Raw genomic sequence first — 22,186 nt, 5'->3', positions numbered from 1 at the left:
TTTAGCTTTGTACTTAACGTAGACAGTCAAATTTACATTCGTTTGAAAGATATGATTCAGAGCTACAAATTACAATAGGTCGTAATACCTTTTACGCAAAAATTAATTTATGTGAGCCCAAAAACAAAATTACGTATTTTGACAAATTCTATGTGCGACATTGTTGCATGTAAAAATTGCAATATCATAAAATTTGATAATTTTAGCTTTGTACTTAACGTAGACAGTCAAATTTACATTCGTTTGAAAGATATGATTCAGAGCTACAAATTACAATAGGTCTTAATACCTTTTACGCAAAAATTAATTTACGGGAGCCCAAAAACAAAATTACGTATTTTGACATATTCTATATGCGACATTGTTGCATGTAAAAATTGCAATATCATAAAATTTGATAATTTTAGCTTTGTACTTAACGTAGACAGTCAAATTTACATTCGTTTGAAAGATATGATTCAGAGCTACAAATTACAATAGGTCTTAATACCTTTTACGCAAAAATTAATTTACGGGAGCCCAAAAACAAAATTACGTATTTTGACATATTCTATATGCGACATTGTTGCATGTAAAAATTGCAATATCATAAAATTTGATAATTTTAGCTTTGTACTTAACGTAGACAGTCAAATTTACATTCGTTTGAAAGATATGATTCAGAGCTACAAATTACAATAGGTCTTAATACCTTTTACGCAAAAATTAATTTACGGGAGCCCAAAAACAAAATTACGTATTTTGACATATTCTATATGCGACATTGTTGCATGTAAAAATTGCAATATCATAAAATTTGATAATTTTAGCTTTGTACTTAACGTAGACAGTCAAATTTACATTCGTTTGAAAGATATGATTCAGAGCTACAAATTACAATAGGTAATTACTACCTTTATACCTTTTACGCAAAAATAAATTTACGGGAGCCCAAAAACAAAATTACGTATTTTGACATATTCTATATGCGACATTGTTGCATGTAAAAATTGCAATATCATAAAATTTGATAATTTTAGCTTTGTACTTAACGTAGACAGTCAAATTTACATTCGTTTGAAAGATATGATTCAGAGCTACAAATTACAATAGGTCTTAATACCTTTTACGCAAAAATAAATTTACGGGAGCCCAAAAACAAAATTACGTATTTTTACATATTCTATATGCGACATTGTTGCATGTAAAAATTGCAATATCATAAAATTTGATAATTTTAGCTTTGTACTTAACGTAGACAGTCAAATTTACATTCGTTTGAAAGATATGATTCAGAGCTACAAATTACAATAGGTCTTAATACCTTTTACGCAAAAATTAATTTACGGGAGCCCAAAAACAAAATTACGTATTTTGACATATTCTATATGCGACATTGTTGCATGTAAAAATTGCAATATCATAAAATTTGATAATTTTAGCTTTGTACTTAACGTAGACAGTCAAATTTACATTCGTTTGAAAGATATGATTCAGAGCTACAAATTACAATAGGTCTTAATACCTTTTACGCAAAAATTAATTTACGGGAGCCCAAAAACAAAATTACGTATTTTGACATATTCTATATGCGACATTGTTGCATGTAAAAATTGCAATATCATAAAATTTGATAATTTTAGCTTTGTACTTAACGTAGACAGTCAAATTTACATTCGTTTGAAAGATATGATTCAGAGCTACAAATTACAATAGGTCTTAATACCTTTTACGCAAAAATAAATTTACGGGAGCCCAAAAACAAAATTACGTATTTTGACATATTCTATATGCGACATTGTTGCATGTAAAAATTGCAATATCATAAAATTTGATAATTTTAGCTTTGTACTTAACGTAGACAGTCAAATTTACATTCGTTTGAAAGATATGATTCAGAGCTACAAATTACAATAGGTCTTAATACCTTTTACGCAAAAATAAATTTACGGGAGCCCAAAAACAAAATTACGTATTTTGACATATTCTATATGCGACATTGTTGCATGTAAAAATTGCAATATCATAAAATTTGATAATTTTAGCTTTGTACTTAACGTAGACAGTCAAATTTACATTCGTTTGAAAGATATGATTCAGAGCTACAAATTACAATAGGTCTTAATACCTTTTACGCAAAAATTAATTTACGGGATATACTTTTGCAATATCATAAAATTTGATAATTTTAGCTTTACACTTATCGTACAGGGTCAAATTTCAGAGATAATTTTAGCTTTGTACTTATCGTAGACAGTCAAATTTACATTCGTTTGAAAGATAAGGTTCAAAACTACAAATTTAACCTTTTCGTTTTTATTCAGAGCTACAAATTACGTTTGAAAGATAGGCTACTTACAATATACCTTTTACGCAAAAATTAATTTATGGGAGCCCAAAAACAAAATTACGTATTTTGACATATTCTATATGCGACATTGTTGCATGTAAAAATTGCAATATCATAAAATTTGATAATTTTAGCTTTGTACTTAACGTAGACAGTCAAATTTACATTCGTTTGAAAGATATGATTCAGAGCTACAAATTACAATAGGTCTTAATACCTTTTACGCAAAAATTAATTTATGGGAGCCCAAAAACAAAATTACGTATTTTGACATATTCTATATGCGACATTGTTGCATGTAAAAATTGCAATATCATAAAATTTGATAATTTTAGCTTTGTACTTAACGTAGACAGTCAAATTTACATTCGTTTGAAAGATATGATTCAGAGCTACAAATTACAATAGGTCTTAATACCTTTTACGCAAAAATAAATTTACGGGAGCCCAAAAACAAAATTACGTATTTTGACATATTCTATATGCGACATTGTTGCATGTAAAAATTGCAATATCATAAAATTTGATAATTTTAGCTTTGTACTTAACGTAGACAGTCAAATTTACATTCGTTTGAAAGATATAATTCAGAGCTACAAATTACAACAGGTCCAAATACCTTTTGTGCAAAAATAAATTTATAGGAGCCCAAAAACAAATTTACGTATTTTTTTACGTTTTTTTTACGTATTTTATACCTATCCTAAAGTTTGAAAATTTCAGAGCTACATATTACAATACAATTAATGATTATTTGTGTGAATAAAATATACAAAATTTATTTATTTTCATGTAACTTTTGTCACTCCTTTAAAGCCCTTCCCCAGAAGGAATGTCTCCGCTGAATCGCCTCGACTAGCATTAGGTTTTACTACTTTGACAGTCTCATAATAGCATTCCATGCGTTTGACAAGCTCTTGCATTTCTGCGTTTGTCCAACACTTCATCAGAACACTCGCTTTCTCTTCAGACATTGTGAGGGCAAATCGCAGCACGGCATAACACAACATCATTATGTTCTCTTGATCCAATTGACGAATGCCTGTAGCTCGGGGTGCCATATCTGAGAGCACACAATTCACTCGTTTGTCCTTTAGCACATCGCATATCTTCTGTTGTCCCGCTTCTGAGGTAAAATCTGTGTTGCCAAACAAGATAGCGCCTTCCACGGGCTGCACTTGTTGCAAATCGACGCCGATTACCAAACCATTTTTCGCTCGTTTTGCAGCAACTTGTGACCAAGAGCCCGGAGAGCATCCACAATCGATGACAGTGTATTCAGGACGAAGAATTTTGTGCTTGTCGTCAATCTCGAGGAGCTTGAAGGCACTTCGACATCTAAAAATTAAGAGAAAATCAAAAAAATCCAAAAAGAAAAGTAGCAAAGAAAAGCACTTGCCGATAACTTAACATCTTCGCTTTCTCGACATACGGATCAGAGAGTTGTCGCTGAAGCCACATTTGGGAACTGACACTCTTGCCCTTTGCATTATTTAGCGTTACTTTCTTTAAAAGCCTCGTTGTAGTGCTATATCTCCTCGTTATCATGATTAAAATGAACTCGGAAATGAACTCGGGAATGAACAAGTCCAGCGCACATTTAGAAATTTGTGCCGCCTGTGTCTCGGGGCTGTCACAAATTTGCAATTGTGAAATGGGCTGTGTGCAATCAGCGTGAAGGCGATTTCCAATCTCAATTTCATGCGACTCATATGAGGCTCGTGACTGAATTGCATGAGGAAATCCGAGTGACGGAGTGAGACGATCGAAAGTGATACTGTTATATGCTGTCAGGTAAGTATACCAGTACTGGTATACTTACCTGACAGATGTATAACAGTTCAATTTCAGCCGACTCACTCCGTCACTCGGATTTCGCATGCCATCCTGTCACGAGCCTCCTTGTTTTCGTGTCGCAGATGGCGCTGAAATCTTTAAGGGGTTATCTGAGTCGTATGAAAATGATAAGTCGCCAGATGGCGCTACAAGCACGTAGTCAACATCCTGTTTGGAGCCCCCAAAACGGATGTGCGGCAATAATTGGAGATAAAATAATAACACATCAAAAGTTCACAATTCGTCTTAAATTATGCAATAACAAATAGGAGATAACACGGCATTTATCGCAGAACAATAAAGATACTCGTTAATCAAGTGTATTCCGGCAAATTATGAACGTGAATGCCGAAAGCCAGCTTTAGCTTTTTTTAGAACGAAATCAATTGTATATTATCGACACAGAGCGACAGACAACAGGCACAAAACTAGGTTAAAGTATTTGAATTTGAAGGTGAAAAAAGCATTTCGTGTGTGTGTGTTTGTGTTTGTACGGAGGAAATTACATTGAAGGATAATGTCGTCGGTGCCGGCTGCTGTTTACACTGTTTCCGAACTGCAAAAGGAATTTGTCGAATTGAGTGAGGAATTCAAGGAACTTGAGGTAGGTCAATAAACCTTCGTAAATTTGGCGAAATTTGAGATTTTTGCCTTCTTTTAGACCGTCAACCAAGAATATTTGGAGTTGCTGGAAGGACTCGAGGATCTACAGACAAAATGTACAAAGAACATAAATCATCAGCGATATCGCATAAATGAAATATCCAAAAATTTAAAAATGTAAGTTCAGAACAAAGTCCATTCGACACAAAGAATTTTGTTCTTTATTATGAAATTTAATATTCATAATTTACACGGTTCTTTGAATTTCATTCACCTTCAAACAGTTGTTATTTTTGTTTTTTTCGTTAACAACGAGTTCAAGGTGTACTGGACGACAAGCAAAACTAATATTTATTTATGCAATTTACTTTTAGAAACCAGAAGAAGGCAAAGACTGTGGAAGACAAACAAAACATTGCTCAGTTAGAAAATAAATTGTTGAAACGGAAGGCGCAACTCAACGAAATTGAACAAAGTCTGCCGAAGAAAAATAGTTTATACTTGAAGGTGAGTTTGACTTCTTTTTTGTAAAGCCGAAAATCAACGTCAAGAAAAAAAAGATAAACAAACAAAGTAATTTATGCATGTGAAAACCAGATAAACTTGTAATAAAAAAAAGTATTATTTAACACGGCGCGCGTAATTTTGTACACACGCGAGGTAGAAAGCGACCTTGACATTCGAGAGATAAGTGACGTGTACAACATGTACGCAAGGCGATACTCGAAAATAGATGCTGTCGATGAATGATTAATTAGTATGGGGGCTCGTTACACGCTCCCAGATGACGATATGATGAATTGGAATTTAATTAATTATTTTGCTTGTAGAGCAATTTTGTTGCCAATTTTGTATGCAAATCGAAAATCATCAAATTTACATTAAAGATGAATTTTGAGTTTTGAGTTACGTTCAATTTTAATAAAAAATTTGCTTTTTTCAGATCATACTCGGCGATGTGAACGTCTCGATATTAAATCGCAACGACAAAGTGCGGTACAAAGATGACTACGAGAAGTTTAAGCTGATCCTCAACGTCATCGGCTTGGCAATGTCATTTTTGAATTTGATATTTAACAACAGGTAAGCGTTTAATCTATGATTCTTATCATTTTCTTATCAATTCAATGTCAAATTTTACTTTTAATTGTTGTTCGCAGGGCATTGGAACTTGCATTTATATTTTTGTTGGTATGGTATTACTGTACTCTGACAATTCGCGAATCAATTTTGAAGGTTAATGGATCACGCATCAAAGGATGGTGGCGTTTGCATCATTTCATCTCTACCGTATCTGCAGGCGTTTTACTCGTATGGCCTCAAGGAGAGACATGGCAACTGTTTCGATTACAATTTGTGTATTTTAATGTTTACATAAGTGAGTTTTCGTTGCTTTCGTCCAAAAAACAAAAACAATGAGATTTTCTTTTTTTTTTCACAGGCATAGTTCAATACCTGCAATTCGGTTATCAAAAGGGACTTTTGTATCGTTTGAAAGCTCTTGGCGAACGACACGATATGGATATTACTATCGAGGGTTTTCACTCATGGATGTGGCGTGGCTTGAGTTTTTTGTTGCCCTTCCTTTATGGCGGATACGTTTTTCAAGTATATAACGCATGGACTTTGTACAAGTTATCATCGCATCCGGAGGCATCGTGGCAAATTCCCGTGCTTAGTTTATGTTTCTTCATTCTATTTGTCGGAAATACCGTTACTACGAGCATGACAGTGCCACAAAAGATGAAAGGCAAAAGCAAGGATCGTTATCGACTCATGTCTCTGTCGTGGGCACTCAAAATGCGACAACAGATACGGGTATGAAATTGATTCAAAAATTTAAAAAAAAAAAAATTTCTTAAATTTCTTTGTTTTTAGGGAGACAAGAGCGAAAGAACACGCACTGATAGCGTCTCCGTATCATCGCAACCCCAATCAACCGTCAACAGTAACGCACCAAGTCCAACAACACCTGACTTACCCGTTTTTCCTGAAATTTCGGAAAACGCAAAAGACAAATAATCATTCAACTAAAACTTAACAAAATGAATAACTTATCATCCAGTGGTAGAATTTTCGTCATAGCAGTATCGAAATAATGGGTTACCAATTAAATGTTTGACTTTTACGAAACAAATCAATTTGTTTATAAAAAAAAATAAAGGAAAAAAAATCAGTGAGAAACGCATGAAATAAGACTTTAAAAAGTTGGAGAAAATTTAGAATTTAAGTGTTAAATTAACTTTTAAGATGAAAAAAAGTGAAATTTAAATCCATTTTTGTGTGTAATGTAAATAAATCACAACCTATTTAACATCAGAAAATCTCACAACTTTACTTATTCCTTCGAATAAAAAACGGTTTTCTGCGGATTCGTGACAATAATTTTGAAATCACGTACTATTGACCCAGAATTATTTATTTATTGTATCAACAAATGTGTTCTATTGTTCCATGAATTCACGATCTCTCACACGATAATAAAACAATAAGTTTGTTGACCGAACATGTAACAAAAACAAATCGTCGATAATTTGGAGTAAACCGTAATCGCGCATCTAAATAAATTATGAAAAGTTTGAAAGGCACAGAGAGAAAGAGCTATCGAGAGAGAGAAGATAATGTCCAAACGTTTATGTTAATCACGTAAAAATTGTCTCTTTGTAAACCGTGCGCCTGCATTTTGAATATTTTCTGATTTTTACCTTTTTGATCCAAAATAAAAAAAAAGTTTTTATTTGATTTTTGATGTCTGTCAGTCAAAAATATCAAAGGTATTGAAGATCAAACAGAAAGGTAATTATAATCGAAAACGTTTTTTTTTTAATTTTTGATTAATTTCAATAATTGAAAAATTTCTAATTAGGCTGCTCTAAATATTTTTTGAACTTTTTATTTCAAAAACCGAAAATCCAATGGAGAAAAATAATAAAAAAAAACATAATTTTTCAAGGAATTTAAAAAATTTTTTTTTAACTTTTGTATTGAAAATGATATATTTACAAGAATTTTTTTCTCTAAAAAATCATGTTTTCAAAATTTTATTAAAATCTTTATGAAATATTTTTTTTTTTATTTTTGAATTTTGAAAAAAAGTTTTTGGGACAAAAACTTCGAAATAAATTTTGAGCAGTCTAAATAATTTAAAAATATTTTAATTCCATGTTGAAGTAATTTTTGTTACATTTTCAGATCATGTGAAAAAAGGCGCTTACACGAACAATTCATGAAAGAGGCTTCTAACATTTTATTGTATTTAATAAAATGACACTAATGATTGGTTTTACTGTTTTAAATATACAAACGATACCGTACAACTGACATCTTCAGGAAGACTATAAGAGCGGTTTGCGCGTCGTCTCTTGCCATCAGTTGGTTTTTAAATTTTTGACAATAAACAACATCGGGCGCGGCACGATGTCACATTATCTGCTGTATTTAACATTTTTATTGGCGATTAGTGCGCGATTCGCGGTACTTTGTGCTGAAACTCCGTCGGAGAAAGTTCCCTCGGCGGAAACAGAAATTGCCACAAATGAAGATGAAGACATAGACTATATTCCTGAAGGATCTTCACGCACGGAAGAATACGTTCCTGACTACCGTGGCAGCCAATTATGGAAAATTGCGTATAACACGCGTGTCTTGAAACCGTTGGAAGAAGAAGCCTATGCTCAAGTATGGAATTTCCAAAAGGGCAAACATCTCGACGTTTTGATTCATGGTGCAGGCGTTGAACGAGCCAAAGAAATTTTGCGTGCAAATAACGTAAATTATACCGTTCAAATACACGACTTGAAGAAGGCAATTAGCGAAGAAAATCCTCCAAAGAAGTACATTCAAGATTTGGTAAATCGCAATGGGCTTCCCATGACTTGGCAAGCGTATCATCGTCTTGCTGACATTCACAAATATTTGGATTTTGTCGCGAAAAACAACCCGGATCTCGTTTCCACACAAGTCATTGGAAAAAGTAAGGAGAATCGAGATTTGAAAATTGTGCGCATTTCCAACAACAATCCAAGCAACAAAGCGATATGGATTGACGGAGGCATTCATGCACGTGAATGGATTAGTCCTGCGGCTGCAACGTTCATCATCAACGAACTCATCGAAGAATGGGAAGACAAACCGGAGTACATTCGTCGTATCGATTGGTATATCTTGCCTGTTACGAATCCCGATGGTTATGAATATAGTCACTCGACTGACAGACTTTGGCGAAAAAGTCGCACGAAAAATGGAAATGGACAATGCATGGGCGTCGATTTGAATCGTAATTATGGATACAAATGGGGAGGAAAGGGCGTCTCAAAGAGCCCGTGTTCCGAAATCTATGGAGGATCATCCGCTTTTTCCGAGCCCGAAACACAAGCAATCCAAAATTTCATGAAACGTTTGGGTGCAGGAAAAGTTACGGGATCCATGTCACTTCACAGTTACGGTCAATATATTCTCTATCCATGGGGATATGATCGCGCCGTGCCTCCAGATCATACAGACTTGAAAAATCTCGCTATCGAAGCACGACAAAAAATGGCTGAAGTTGGCGGAAATTGGTATACAGTTGGGCCCGCAGCTGCTTCATTATATCCCGCATCTGGAGGCTCTGATGATTGGGCCAAGGGAACAATGGGCATCAAATATGCGTATACCATTGAGTTGCGCGATAACGGAAGGCATGGATTCGTCTTGCCCGCATCCCATATCATTGGATCAGGTAGAGAAGCCATGGCATTTGCTGACACACTTGCAAAATACTGTGCAAACTTGTAAATTTCTCGTGTTGCATCGTTTGGCGACACTTTTATCGTTTATTTATTTTAATTTATGGAATGTATTTGCTTGTTGCGTGTTGAGCAGCGCGCAGCGAAAAATAAATAAATATTTATTGGTTTATTCAACTTCTTGTGGATTATGCGTAAGAAGTTACATGGAAGCGATGCGTTCTCAGGAAAATGATCTTAGGAAGTAAAATGAGCTTTCAGGGAAACGTCAAACAACTTCAAGGCTTCACTTTTATTAAAAACGAATGAAGGTATGAAAAAATATGGTTCAAAAAAATATTTTTCTTGTCATTCTCGAAATTCTTAAAACTACTCATGAAAATTCCTCAACTACGAGGTATGAAAATTGTCACTTGCAGATCTCTCTCCATTTGACATTTTTTATGAAGCTGTACAAAAGAGAAGTCAATTATTTTCATTTACAAGATTCCTTATAATTTTTTTTATTGACAGCTTTTAGGTGCTAACAACTGTGCAACAATTTTTTCACTTACCGTACTGCTAAAAGACTTCAAGCAGGCGAAAAATGTTTCACTGTGGTTAATTTAGTTAATTCGTCTATTGTGGCAAGTAAATTGTATGAAAGACAAGCAGCAAATAAGAGAAAACGGTGATTTCAAGTAATTTATGGCATTTCCGTGAAAAACAATTTGCAATGTCAAGGTCTTGAAATTTTACTTGAAATCATCATCATCATCATTTTCCTCCGAGTTTTGCGTTTCTCCCTTTCGATCGACAACATTTGTCGTCAACGTGAAACAAGTCATCACTTTTCCGCGATCATTCAAAACCTTGTACATCAACGTAACATCATTGACTTTTATCTCATCTGGCTTCACAAAATCCACAATTTTATACACATACTCTTCTCCCTTTTGTAATGGGCAATTTCCTTTTGTCAGATATTTGCATGCATCTGTACCATGATCTCCGAGTTTATGATCGACTCCAATTCCAAACCATGTCCCGCGAACTTTTGAATAGAATTTTGTAGAATTAGAAGTTGCACGAAAAGTTATTTCTGTTGTGCCGTTCGTATTGCGCACCGTATCGCATGGAGGTTGAGTGCAATCGTTAAAATGGACTTCAATCGGAGATGAATGACCTTTGCCTGAAGAAGAAGATGAAACAAAATAAAAGGTTAAAATTTAAAAAAAAATGAATATCTTACAAGTTTTAACTTTGGTTTGACACAAAACCAAAGGCGTGATCAACACAAAAACAAGCAATGAAGCAGCGAACGAGAATCGACCCATTCTGTTGAAAGTTCAGTAAATGACTGAAATCTAAATAAAAAGTTCTGAATGTTTTTATGTGATCATGTAATGCTCATCATTTTCTGTATATAATTAAAATTTATAGTTTTTTTTTGATAGCTACACAAATTACATGCGTTTAATGGAGCTACTAATGTGTGACGGAAAGTGAAAAATCCTCGAGTTGACAAATGTCATAGATAAACATGAATTGGAATTCACGACTTTTCTAATAAGGTAAAAAGTTATTGAACTTTTAAGTCATAAATGTGTTTTCCGTATCTAAAATTTATTCAGATTTATTAGGTTATCACGTTTTAAAGAAAATCTTTGGTAAAAAGCAACGGAATTAAAGGTAAAAAGAAGTTTGAATTACATTTACTACATGCAAAAGAACTCACCTGCTACACTTAATTTTATTTGGATCGTCTGTATGTTAGAACTCAATACATATAAAAGAGCACAGATGATTTGATGAGGACCGAATTGAAAGGAACAACATCTTTGATATGAAAATTGAAGCTGAAAAAAGACAAAAAAATTGAAATTTTTTTAAAAATCAATTTTTCCTTTTCAAAAAATTAAAAAAAAAAATAGAATTTTTGTCTCTTGCAACTCGTACCGCATCCGCAATTATTCTTTCATCGTATAATTATACCGTCCGTCAAACATTGTAAGCAAGTAACCTACACATCAAAAACACTTTTTGGTTGTATAAATGTGAATAATTTAGTGTGTTGATACAATTGGTGTTCAAAGCCGAATTCCCGGTAGTATTTAATCGATGTCCATAGAAACAGTGCGCGATCAATCTTATTCTCTTCTTATTGTAAAGTGCAATTTTGTTACAGCATAATCTAAAATAGTGAAAATTTCCAAGAAATCGTTTTAGAATTATTAAACAAGTGAAGTAGCAAGAACGCGTGTCTCATATAATCGTTATAAAGTTAAAAATAAACAAACGAAAAAAAAAATTGAGAGTGTGTGAAGATTTCATCATACAACAATAAAATTTTTTTTTGTAAAAAATGTATTAGATGAGATATTAAACAGATATTGTCTCTCGTATTGAATCAAACGCAGTTGAATCTATTGACAACATAACAACCGAAGACAACATAATATTGCTAAGGTAAGTCACTAATTAGAACTTTTTCTCGACAATAATTGATAAATATTGCGCCCCCACACACGCAATTTATGCCATCAGACTAATTAATTTCAATCAGTCTTGTGTGAAAACGCCTATTTTTGGTCTAATGTCATCATTTGTAGGTGTTTTAGCGATAACTCGTCGTTAATTGATTTATTTTTGTTTACTTTCTATGAATTAGACGAAGGTTTTCAAGGATTTTCGAGAAATTTCAAACTATTTTTTCTCCGAAGTGAAATTTGATGCGACCTAAAAAAAATCATAATTTGATACTGTATTTCACACTTTTCAATTGAAATTCACTTGATATCAATGAAAACGTTTTTGAATGACGAAAATTTTGCATACTTTTGGGAGAATACTTGAATAAATTGAAGCTTTTTTGCATCGTCTACGAATCAATGAATAACAAATTAAGTTCAACGTACTTTTTATGAATGAAAAATTCTACACATTCTCGTACGTACGAGAAAAAGCTCGTACAACTGAGACTCGTATCGTACGACTTAATGACAACAATCCTTATGCAATTTAATTTTAATTAATAGTCGTGAGACGCTGCTTGAAGAATGGAAGTTTTATGTGAATCAGTAACAATTGATAGAATTCCAAAGAAATTTAGAGGGATAAAGCTGAAAAATTGAGTCAAAAGTACAAATTGCTGTTTCGTGATCCGCCTTCATCCATCATTTGTTGGAAAGTCCGCGATTAGTGAAAACTATTTAACGTTGTGATAATATTTTAGACAATATTGACGTCAATATTAAAAAGGCGCATTGAGTATTTCAAAGAAATTCGCATTAATGTTTAAAATTAGAAAAAACTGATAATTAGATGACGTACATTGCATTAGGGGGTGTTTTCTTGAAGATACTTATCAAAGTTATTTTTTCAATCAAAGTTTAAATTTTGCGTCAAAAATTGATTTTTATTAAATTTTAAGCATTTCCGATCAATAATTTGCCTAAATTTTTCAATAAATATTATTTCTAATGCTTTTGTGAATCATAAAATAGGAGAATGTTAACATTCTTTAATGAATATTTCAACAACCTGCTTGCGTTTCTTGATCAAAATCGAGTAAAAATTAATTTATTATTTTAGACGCGACGCATAATATTTTTGCACATTATTTTTTTTTTTGTACACATATCTAGGTCAGTTAATACTGTTTTACTCACGAGACTGAATGTTAAACGACTGCGACGAAAACTTCTCTCTGCGACATGTGTTAAAATAGGAAATGCCTCAAATTTTAGAAGAATGCGTCACTTTTTTTACAATCTCTCGAAAAAATGAGTGCCAGACTGTATTTAATAATTGCAAAACGGAACAACGTGCATTTACCGAAGATCTTGTTTGATTAATTGCAATTTTTTGTGATTCACGTTTTGACTTTCATAAAAATCCGTGAAGCTTCTTACTTTTGACGAAACAATGGAAAATGTTCTTCTTTGCCTTTTTTTTTACAAAAGTCTTACATTAAACGGAAATCAAACGTAGGATTTTCCCCCGTGCGCCATGTCTTATCAACCCGCAAGAATCAGTGTGTCAGACACACAAAACGCGATTTATCACATCGATTGCATGATCATGCAAAAAATTGTTATTCTTCTTGCAAATTATTGTTTAACAGTAATACTCACTAAATCTCTTGTAAAAAGTATGGTTACCGTTCAATTCGTTAAAAAAAAAACAAATTTACTGAAACCGCAGAAGAACGTGAGCAATATTTGTTTTTATGGTACAACGACATTTTTGTATTGAAAGGACGTCATTTTTTTAATTTGAAAAATAAATTAGGTAATGAGCTACTTTTTCAAAAAATTATAAAGCAACCTTTGATTTGCAAGTCAAACGCGTGTCACATTTTCGTAAATAAACAATAATATTCTCAAAGTTAGAATGTCCAAATACCTGCGAAGTTGGAAAAAATAAACGGTGATAAAAACAGATCATTTGCACGTAGATAACAAATAAAGACGTCACAATGCAAGGTAATTCATCATTTGTCGTCTCTATTCAAAAAGTCACGAAGTCGTCATTCATTGCATTTTTTTTCAAAATTATGACCTGAATCCTGTTTTTGCAGTAAATAAATGAAAATGTCAATAATTTGCAACACAAATATTAACAATTGAACCGCATAACGATGGTCAAAAAAAAAGTTGTTTATCCAGTTTTTCCAAAAGCACTTTCATTGATCTTCTAAACGACCCTAAAAACAAAAAAAAAAAGAAATTGTTGGTCCGGTAAAAGGTTCAAGGATTCTCGTATATACCCTTTTAATTGCATAATAAGGATTAACTCACAAATATTGAAAGTTACTCCTTTTAAGTAGTTTTTCGGTCAAGGATATTCTTTTGTTGTGCGACTTTTAGCTTTTTGTTTATTTAGTCAACAACATTTCTTTCGCTACATCATCAGCAGGAGACTTTCTTCATTTTTTTTCTTCATAAACTAAAGTAGAGAGAAAGAGAGAGAGATAGGATCAACAGGATTAATAAATTATTTAAATCTCTTATATACACAACGAACAATACCGATCATTGTTTGACAAACGGGAATTTCCCGCATTTTCGCGCATTTTTATTCCGCTTCAGTTTGATTCACGAATAACGATCCAAAGGTCACGCAAACGTAATAATTAAAAATAAATGACCACCGTCGTCGTTGTTGTCGTAATCTAAGCAAATATTTATGAAGAACAATTAATATTTAAAAAATCTTGTTTGCTTATCAGACACCAAGAAGTCTGTTTGTGCGAACGATGATCACAAAGCATGACTCAGAATTTTGGAAAACTACTCTCTTCAATGGAGCAGTTTAATAATTGATCGTAATTGACTTTTGTTTTATTTTTGTTTTTTTTTTTTGGGATGCTGATGATTCACAACGAGACGTCATTCATATTTTTAGTGATAATTCAAGGAATTTTGTTAGATCAATTCATAAATCGTTCGTTGCAATTTTTGAATGAAATCGTAAAACAAAACGCGAAACAAAAGATACAACATAACTCCTCCTATATTTTTCGGCCCATATATGTTGAATGCGTCATTTTTATGATAACGCGAAATTCGTGTACGTCAATTACACGTCATAACTTGAGCGCATTCATAGCAAAAATTAAGCCGGCCGGTTATTATTAAGTAATATTAAAATTATTCAAATAAAAGTTTCAGATTTTATGTTTCCGATAAGAGTTTGATTTCATTGGAAATTCGATTTGTGACGAAGATGCGACGTATGGGAATTGATTTCTATTAAAATAATTATTAATATGATGAAAATGTTTCGTTGAAATAATCAAAATATTGATTTTTAAGATTTTTCTTACATGCAATTATTTAAAAAAAAAATTTTTTTTTCATAATTTTAAATACTTTCAGAATGTTTTTGTATTTTTTTTACAAATTGAATTATAAAAAAAATATAATTTTTGGTAATTTTTTTCGTCTTGAAATTATTTAATTTTTTTTTTTAATTTTTTATACTTTTAGACATTTTTGTAATTTTTTTTAACTTGAAATTACATATTTAATTTTTTTTCATAATTTTAAATACTTCTTGTAAATCTTTTAAAATTTTCCTTCTAACAAAAAAAAAGAAAAAAAATATTTTCATCTCTTTCTTTTTTTTTCTCTCACACACAAAAAAAAATATCAAACCTTCGCGATTAATTCAAAAAGCTTTTAATTACCGCGTGCGCTACGTAGTCGAACCCTCGAAGCATTAAACTTTTCTTTGAAAATCGTTTGTCGTCATCCGTACAGTAGAGTGAAATGCTCATACACTTGTTGCGCTATTCGGTGACATATGAGCGACACACACCTGCGTTGTCACACGGAGTTTGGCTTAACTTTGTTTTAATGATGTGTGTTAATAATAAATGATAAAACTAAAAAGAATCACAGCAAAACCGACATCGACGCATGTTATCGTAGACAGAGGTACGACAAACAGTGTCACTATGTGCAAATCCATCGTACGGAGCCGTACATGAGCGTAGTTAGTTAGTTGTCGAAGTGTATTAAAAAGAAACATTTCATTTGTTTTATAAATCATTCATTCATATCTCGGCGCTTGATGAGTTAAGATCGAGTTAAAAAAAAATTAATAAAGAAAAAAAAGTGTTGTGAAAATTTTTTAAAATAAAAAAAGGATTAAAAAAATTAAATAAAATCAAAAATAAAAAATAATAAAAATGTGCGTGTCAAATATAAATTTTTTAGCGGATCATCCGATTGGCAGCACACTAAATAGAGACCAAAGAACGACATTGACTTTAGAATATGATCGCGAAAAACATAAAAAATGCGAGTGTGCAAATGACAAAAGTTCCCAAAATATTTTCCAAACAACACTGCCATGTGATAAATCCGCGACAGAACTATTTTTAACGCAACAAAAACGCAGCGATTTACCGACATCAGGATACAAATATTTAAGTCACTGCAAATTAAGTAAGTAATCGTTGTTTATTTGTATAAAACTGCCCCGACGTCTTAATCTTTGTTTTAAAATTTTGTTCCAATAAAAGAAAAATAAACAATGAAACATTGTAAGAATTTGCAAGATTGTGTTCCTAAAATTGATATTTGATACGCGAGATAAGTGAATCTTTTGCTGCATAATTTTTTGAATTTTTAATTGACGTCAAACAAAGTTGCTTCGGAAAACATCCCTTGATATCACACATCCGCCGATGAATAATTTGGTGACGACAACGTGCATTTTTTCTTATGTCATAATTTTATGATTAATGTCTAGAAGAAACAAAAATAGTGAAATAATGAAAAAGATTAAAAATAGTTTTCTGAAGAAAACCTTATCTGAAAGTGATATGATTGTTACCGAAGCCGACGGAATTATTTTATTTGTTTTTTTTTTATTATTATAATTGATATTTAAATAGCACATTTAAGATTATTTTATGTAATTTCATGAAATTTCTTTAAAATTCTTAAAAATTTTAAGAAATTTTTTTTATTTATCAAAATTAATTTTCAAAAAATTAAATAATTTTTTTAATATATCAAAATTAATTTATTAATTAATTAAATATAAATAGAAAAATAATTTATATGATGTAAAAAACGCATTTTTGCTGATCAGAAAATATTTTTCAAAATAATTTCACAACAATAATGAATTTCTCTTTTTTTCTCAATCGATTACTCATCATTTAGTAATTTTTTTTACGTACTGCACAGCAAACGACCTTCACCTTTATGATAAAAATACAAACAAATTTTTGAAGAAAAAAAACTATTTCACCATTCATTCATAAAATCTTACAAATTAAAATCGGCCAATACATTAAAACAATGTATCTAAACCTACGAAAAAGAGAGAAAGAGAGAACGTGCGATTAAATATACATATTCAAGTCATTCATAGAGACATAATTTTACGATACATTGTTCAATATTCGATTCATTCATAGATCGAAAAATGTTTCAGTTAAAAAAAAAATTTAATAAAAAAATGACGTTCCTTCACATGAGCCATAGCATTTCCTGATTTATCTGGAGATTCCTCGCTAATTATAATGTTTTTAGTCGCACAGAACTCGGCGAAGGGAGCAGACAATTAAATAATTTCTCGAATTGTTTACATATTGTACCTCCCGCAAGAATATTCCGCACCGAATTCTTCTCTTTTTCATCTTCGCCTCTCTCTCTTTTTTATGAACTTTGTTGATTCGCAGGACAATTAGTGACAATTATGGCAAAAAAAAAATGTCATGTAAGACATTTAAATGTAAAAAAAGAGAAAAAACAGAAATAAATAGTTACAACTAGAAAAATTGTTAATTACAAGATCGAGCAACGATTATGAGACTGTTCATTCTAACATTTTTTTTTTAATTTTTTGCTTTTTCAGAATCCCTCAAGTTACTCACCGTATATTATTACCTGTTACTTCTGATACATCTGACAAGTGCACGTCCTACACATCTCTTTCGAACAATGCCAGAGCATCATCACACGGATTACGAGACGATTCTCGCGTTGTGCGAACGAATTCCCAAAAATGCTACCAAATCCGAGATCAATCTGGAAAATCTGAGGAAAATGCTCGAAAGTACTATCAACACGTCGAAAATTGTGTTGCACGAAGCTCATAAAAATGGAAACGAATTTGTAAGTATTTTTTTTATTTCTTATAAAATATTTTTTTTTCCTTGTAAGATTTTTGTTGTATGCAAAAATAAAAAACTTCTGTTGATGTTTAGAATTTTTTTGACCTACTTTTCATCTTCGTCAACTCTCTTGACAAAAAATGCAAAAGTAGTGAAAAAAAATATTTTCCGCTTTCGAAAGTAAACTTGACCGAAAAACTCATGAATATTCGTCTATAGTTTGTTCATTTATTTGATTAAAAAAATATAAATATAAAAGAAGTAATAAAAATACCAATCAGTGCGACAATTCATGTACAAACACAGGCGCAAAAGAATCATTCTAAGCGGAAATAAATCTAAACACAAACAAAAGTTGCTTGTACACGCAGCGAAACTTTTGCGCGAAACGCTTAATTGATGCAAAGACAAATAAAGATATTCGGCAATTTCTTTACAAAACCAATTCGAAACGTTTGTTATCTTAATTTTGATCAATCATCGCCGGAAATCGCGCAGCTCATGCACAATTTTTCACCAATGTGATTCATTCTTGTCGTTGTCTGCGGCGGTTTCATAGAAATATTTTTGTTTCTTCGAGCAAATCGGTGAAATAATAATTCACTCATCATCGTGGTCTGTCACAAAAAATTTCAAGAAAAATAAATATTTTTGAATCCATTCATCGACGTCGCGTGGCAACACGTTCACGTCATTATTATGTTAAGTTACAGAAAGAGCCGGCGGTATCCCGAATTTATTCATTTCTGCCAGTAACGTACTTCCTTTCGGAAGTTTTACAGACGTGTACAGGTTCCGAGAATTTCGTGTTTCATACCGTTTCGCTCTCTATATTCACGAAACGACACGTTATGTAGATACAAATCGCATTAAATCAGCATAATAGCGAACGAGAGCGTAAAAGCTCAGACACACATACACAAACAACACCTGACGCGATACGAATGACTTCGATGAAACATTGGCGGGGAACCCATACGTCGTTGATCGAATTGATGACGAACGATTTTCGGTACGGATAAAAAAAAATCTGTGCATTTTGAAACAGACTTCTACTAAATTCCGGTCAAAATTGAGTAAGAAGAAAAAAAAATATCGAACGATGCTCTTTCTTGTCTGTATCAATGTTACGAACGGTCGATCGCGTGATCTTGGTATTTAGTTCGCCAGCTTAGATTATGTAATATTTGTTTACATTTTGCTGCATGGGGAACTTTTTTTGCGCAGCGACATTTATTTAAGATCAACGCAGCTACTTAGAATTCGAACGTGATTATTATGTTTCGAAACAGTTATCGTGAACTTGTCATACATTTCAGCGGTCAGAGCGTTTTTCAGTGCATTCGTACTTTTTTTTGCGTCGGAATTTCGCATGCAATTTTTCATTGGAAATTTTTGTTTATTTTTTGAGTCGCAATTAATTTATTTTTATTAATTTTTTAAAGGTAAAAGTTTACGAAGGAGATGAAGGAAATTTGACGGCGTATCACGAAACATGGAAAAACAAGAAACCCGAAGACTTTGAGTTGGGCTGGATTTATCCCAATAACAAACGACTCCCAAAGAATTATCAGGAAGACATTGCTGCAGAATTTCGGAATGAATTGAAATCAGGCGATATTAAATCTAACGTAAGCCCTTCTTCCCTTTTGCTTAAAAAATTTTTTTTTCATGAAAATTCATTTCTTACAGGCAACTCAACTTCTCGCCGAATCATATGTTCGCATCCAATACTTGTATCATGGCTTATGGAAAGTCCTTCAAGTTGTCGATCGTGACGGTCACAAAATCCCTAATCAAGAAGCCCTCAGTAAACTCCGTAAAATCTTCGAAAATGCCATCGAAAAGGCAGAAAGTGTAAAAACTGCTGTAAAAGACTTCTTGAAGGAAATTACGTTGTGCGAAGAGATTGCTGAGATGTTAGAAGTGCCGGAAGACGTTATTCGCGATTTCGAGTATGAAGAAACACGCAGCTGGATTGTCTTCCGCGAGTATGCAAATCAGTTGGAGTTCAATATTCAGGCATTCCAAACGTTGGTCGATCGCATCGTGGAGGAGCAAAGTGCACAACAATGACGGAAAAATTGGCAACATTTCATGAAAAAACGCGTCCTTAAACTGAACATAATGTTGACATGAAAAGAAAATTAATGTTTGTGTAAATCACAGAACAAAAACTTCTTAATTGGTTCTAAATATGTTTTCCTATATAGAAAAAAGAAGCGATTAATTTTAGTTGAAATTGTATTATTTTTATGTCCTAATTATTTATTTTAATTATTTTTTAATTAATTTCTTGCTTCCTTAATTTCATAGTTTAAGAATAATTTTAATATTTATTACATGAGGGCAAGACGTAAATCATAATTTATTCTAGTTTATACTTAATTCGTAATGAAAAATCACAGTACTCCAATAATTAATCGAAAAAAATATTTAAAAATATCTTTGTGTGATTCAATGTTCAAAAAGAAAAAAAAAACAATTCAAAAAAAAAATGAACAAATGAAACTCTTGCCATACTATTGTTGTTATAAAAAAAAATATGTTACAAAAAATTGTTTGAAAGAAGAAATGCTGGCTCAAAACTTTGAACGACGAAAGTATTAAAAAAAATCAATTATTTATCAAAACAAAAAAAATGAATGTCAAAAAATAAATAAATATGAAAATGTTGGTGTTATAAAAAATGTCGTATTATTTACTGCTACAGGGACTAAAACTTCAGTAATCGAGAACAACAGAGTTTATTGCGTTATTATGAGAGAGAAAGGCAAGCTTCTTATTGTTTGTTTTTAAAAAGCAGATTATGCCTCATAATTTGACGACATGTGATGATTTATTGGTAGCAATAAAAGTGTTTGCTTTTGTTTTAGAAAAAAAGGTAAAAAAATTTGTATTTTTTGGTCAAAACAAAACCGAAAATATTAGAATAAAGAGAGTTTTTTTTTACCTCTATCTCTATGTATTAATGAAAGGGAAATTTTACCTGCTAAAATGAGAAGATATATTTTTTACATGAAATTTACTCATTTCTTCTCTATTTTCACTATTTGTATCTTAAAGTTGAATGATTTTTTATCGTTTTTTAAAATTTTTTATTTTTTTTAAAGTATAGAATAAAAAGTAACTGCCATGATATTTGAAAATCTATTTTTAGTTTGAATGAAAAGTAATCCGGAGCTGCAATTTTTTTTATTTGAAATTATCGTTAAATGTATAGTTAAGAAAAATCGTAAAATTTATTTTTAAATAATTAAAAATAATAATAAAAAAAAAATACTCATAAATCTTTCATTAATTATTTTTTTTTTGCCCAAAAAACAACAAAAAAGTACCTCATTAAAAATTTAACATGTTTTTAACTAAGTATAATAAAATTGACTGCCGGATGATCAATCGCTATGCCAACTTGTTCACCTCATTCAAAAAAATAAATTTAAAAATTTTATTTTCTCTACTCAACAAAACATTTTCCGACACTTAATAAAAAAAAGCATTTAAATTCTTGCATTAGTCATCAAAAGACGATTACGTGAAGCGTGTCCCAAATTTATCCGCGGCTTAAAAATTGACAGTAATGAACCAACCTTTCACAATATTGACTTGCCCTTGACTCGAAAAAGCATTTCTTCTGTGTCTTGAACTTGATTTGTCATCATTTTTGTTGACTCAAAAAATTTCTTATTTACGGAAAAATGAAACGCATAAACATAAAAAAGTTAAAAAAAACAATGCGAGTAAAAATAAAACGCAACAAATATAAAAAGGGGTCAACACAGTGGGTCTGAGCGATTTTATGACATTAACTTTGATTAATAGGCCAATTTAGTACGAAGCAAGTGTTGAAAATAGATTTTTTTAGTTTAAATAGAAGCGCCAAATGGAGACGCTTGGTTCACTGTACCTATAATTAACACATAAATACACGAAGAATTCGTTAAAAATAGATGCGAAAATATGTGAAATAATAAAAAAAAACAAATAAACATTTTTCTGAAAATTGTCTCTTACCTGCTGCATTCATTGTTAGTTCATATCCGACTGTGGTGCGTGTCGAACGTTATTTTTTTT

The 22,186-nt window shown here is 31.8% G+C and overlaps 4 protein-coding genes across 4 annotated transcripts; 3 read left to right on the top strand and 1 right to left on the bottom strand.

Annotated features, from left to right (window-relative positions):
- Positions 1–3,055: 3,055 nt before the first annotated feature.
- On the bottom strand, positions 3,056–3,911 carry LOC134834419 (rRNA methyltransferase 2, mitochondrial). The gene is made up of 2 exons (XM_063849067.1): positions 3,729–3,911; positions 3,056–3,667 (listed from the first exon to the last, which is right to left on the bottom strand). The coding sequence occupies exons 1-2, from the start codon at positions 3,875–3,877 to the stop codon at positions 3,118–3,120; spliced, it is 699 nt and encodes a 232-aa protein (XP_063705137.1). The 5' UTR covers positions 3,878–3,911; the 3' UTR covers positions 3,056–3,117.
- A 449-nt stretch (positions 3,912–4,360) lies between these two features.
- LOC134833862 (transmembrane protein 120 homolog) lies at positions 4,361–7,203 on the top strand. The gene is made up of 7 exons (XM_063848340.1): positions 4,361–4,769; positions 4,827–4,945; positions 5,143–5,275; positions 5,712–5,851; positions 5,929–6,146; positions 6,210–6,586; positions 6,647–7,203. The coding sequence occupies exons 1-7, from the start codon at positions 4,683–4,685 to the stop codon at positions 6,788–6,790; spliced, it is 1,218 nt and encodes a 405-aa protein (XP_063704410.1). The 5' UTR covers positions 4,361–4,682; the 3' UTR covers positions 6,791–7,203.
- Positions 7,204–8,185: 982 nt separating this feature from the next.
- On the top strand, positions 8,186–9,544 carry LOC134835566 (carboxypeptidase B-like). The gene has a single exon (XM_063850446.1). It carries the CDS (start codon positions 8,186–8,188, stop codon positions 9,542–9,544), a length of 1,359 nt encoding a protein of 452 aa, XP_063706516.1.
- A 2,066-nt stretch (positions 9,545–11,610) lies between these two features.
- On the top strand, positions 11,611–20,347 carry LOC134834823 (uncharacterized). Its single transcript, XM_063849609.1, has 4 exons — positions 11,611–11,943; positions 17,854–18,113; positions 19,558–19,743; positions 19,805–20,347. Exons 2-4 carry the CDS (start codon positions 17,940–17,942, stop codon positions 20,186–20,188), a joined length of 744 nt encoding a protein of 247 aa, XP_063705679.1. The 5' UTR covers positions 11,611–11,943; positions 17,854–17,939; the 3' UTR covers positions 20,189–20,347.
- The last annotated feature ends 1,839 nt before the right edge of the window (positions 20,348–22,186 follow it).

Source organism: Culicoides brevitarsis, chromosome 3, assembly GCF_036172545.1.
Source record: "Culicoides brevitarsis isolate CSIRO-B50_1 chromosome 3, AGI_CSIRO_Cbre_v1, whole genome shotgun sequence".
NCBI lineage: Eukaryota > Metazoa > Arthropoda > Insecta > Diptera > Ceratopogonidae > Culicoides > Culicoides brevitarsis.
Note: the sequence above shows the minus strand (reverse complement) of the source record. Positions and strands in the feature narration are given on the sequence as shown.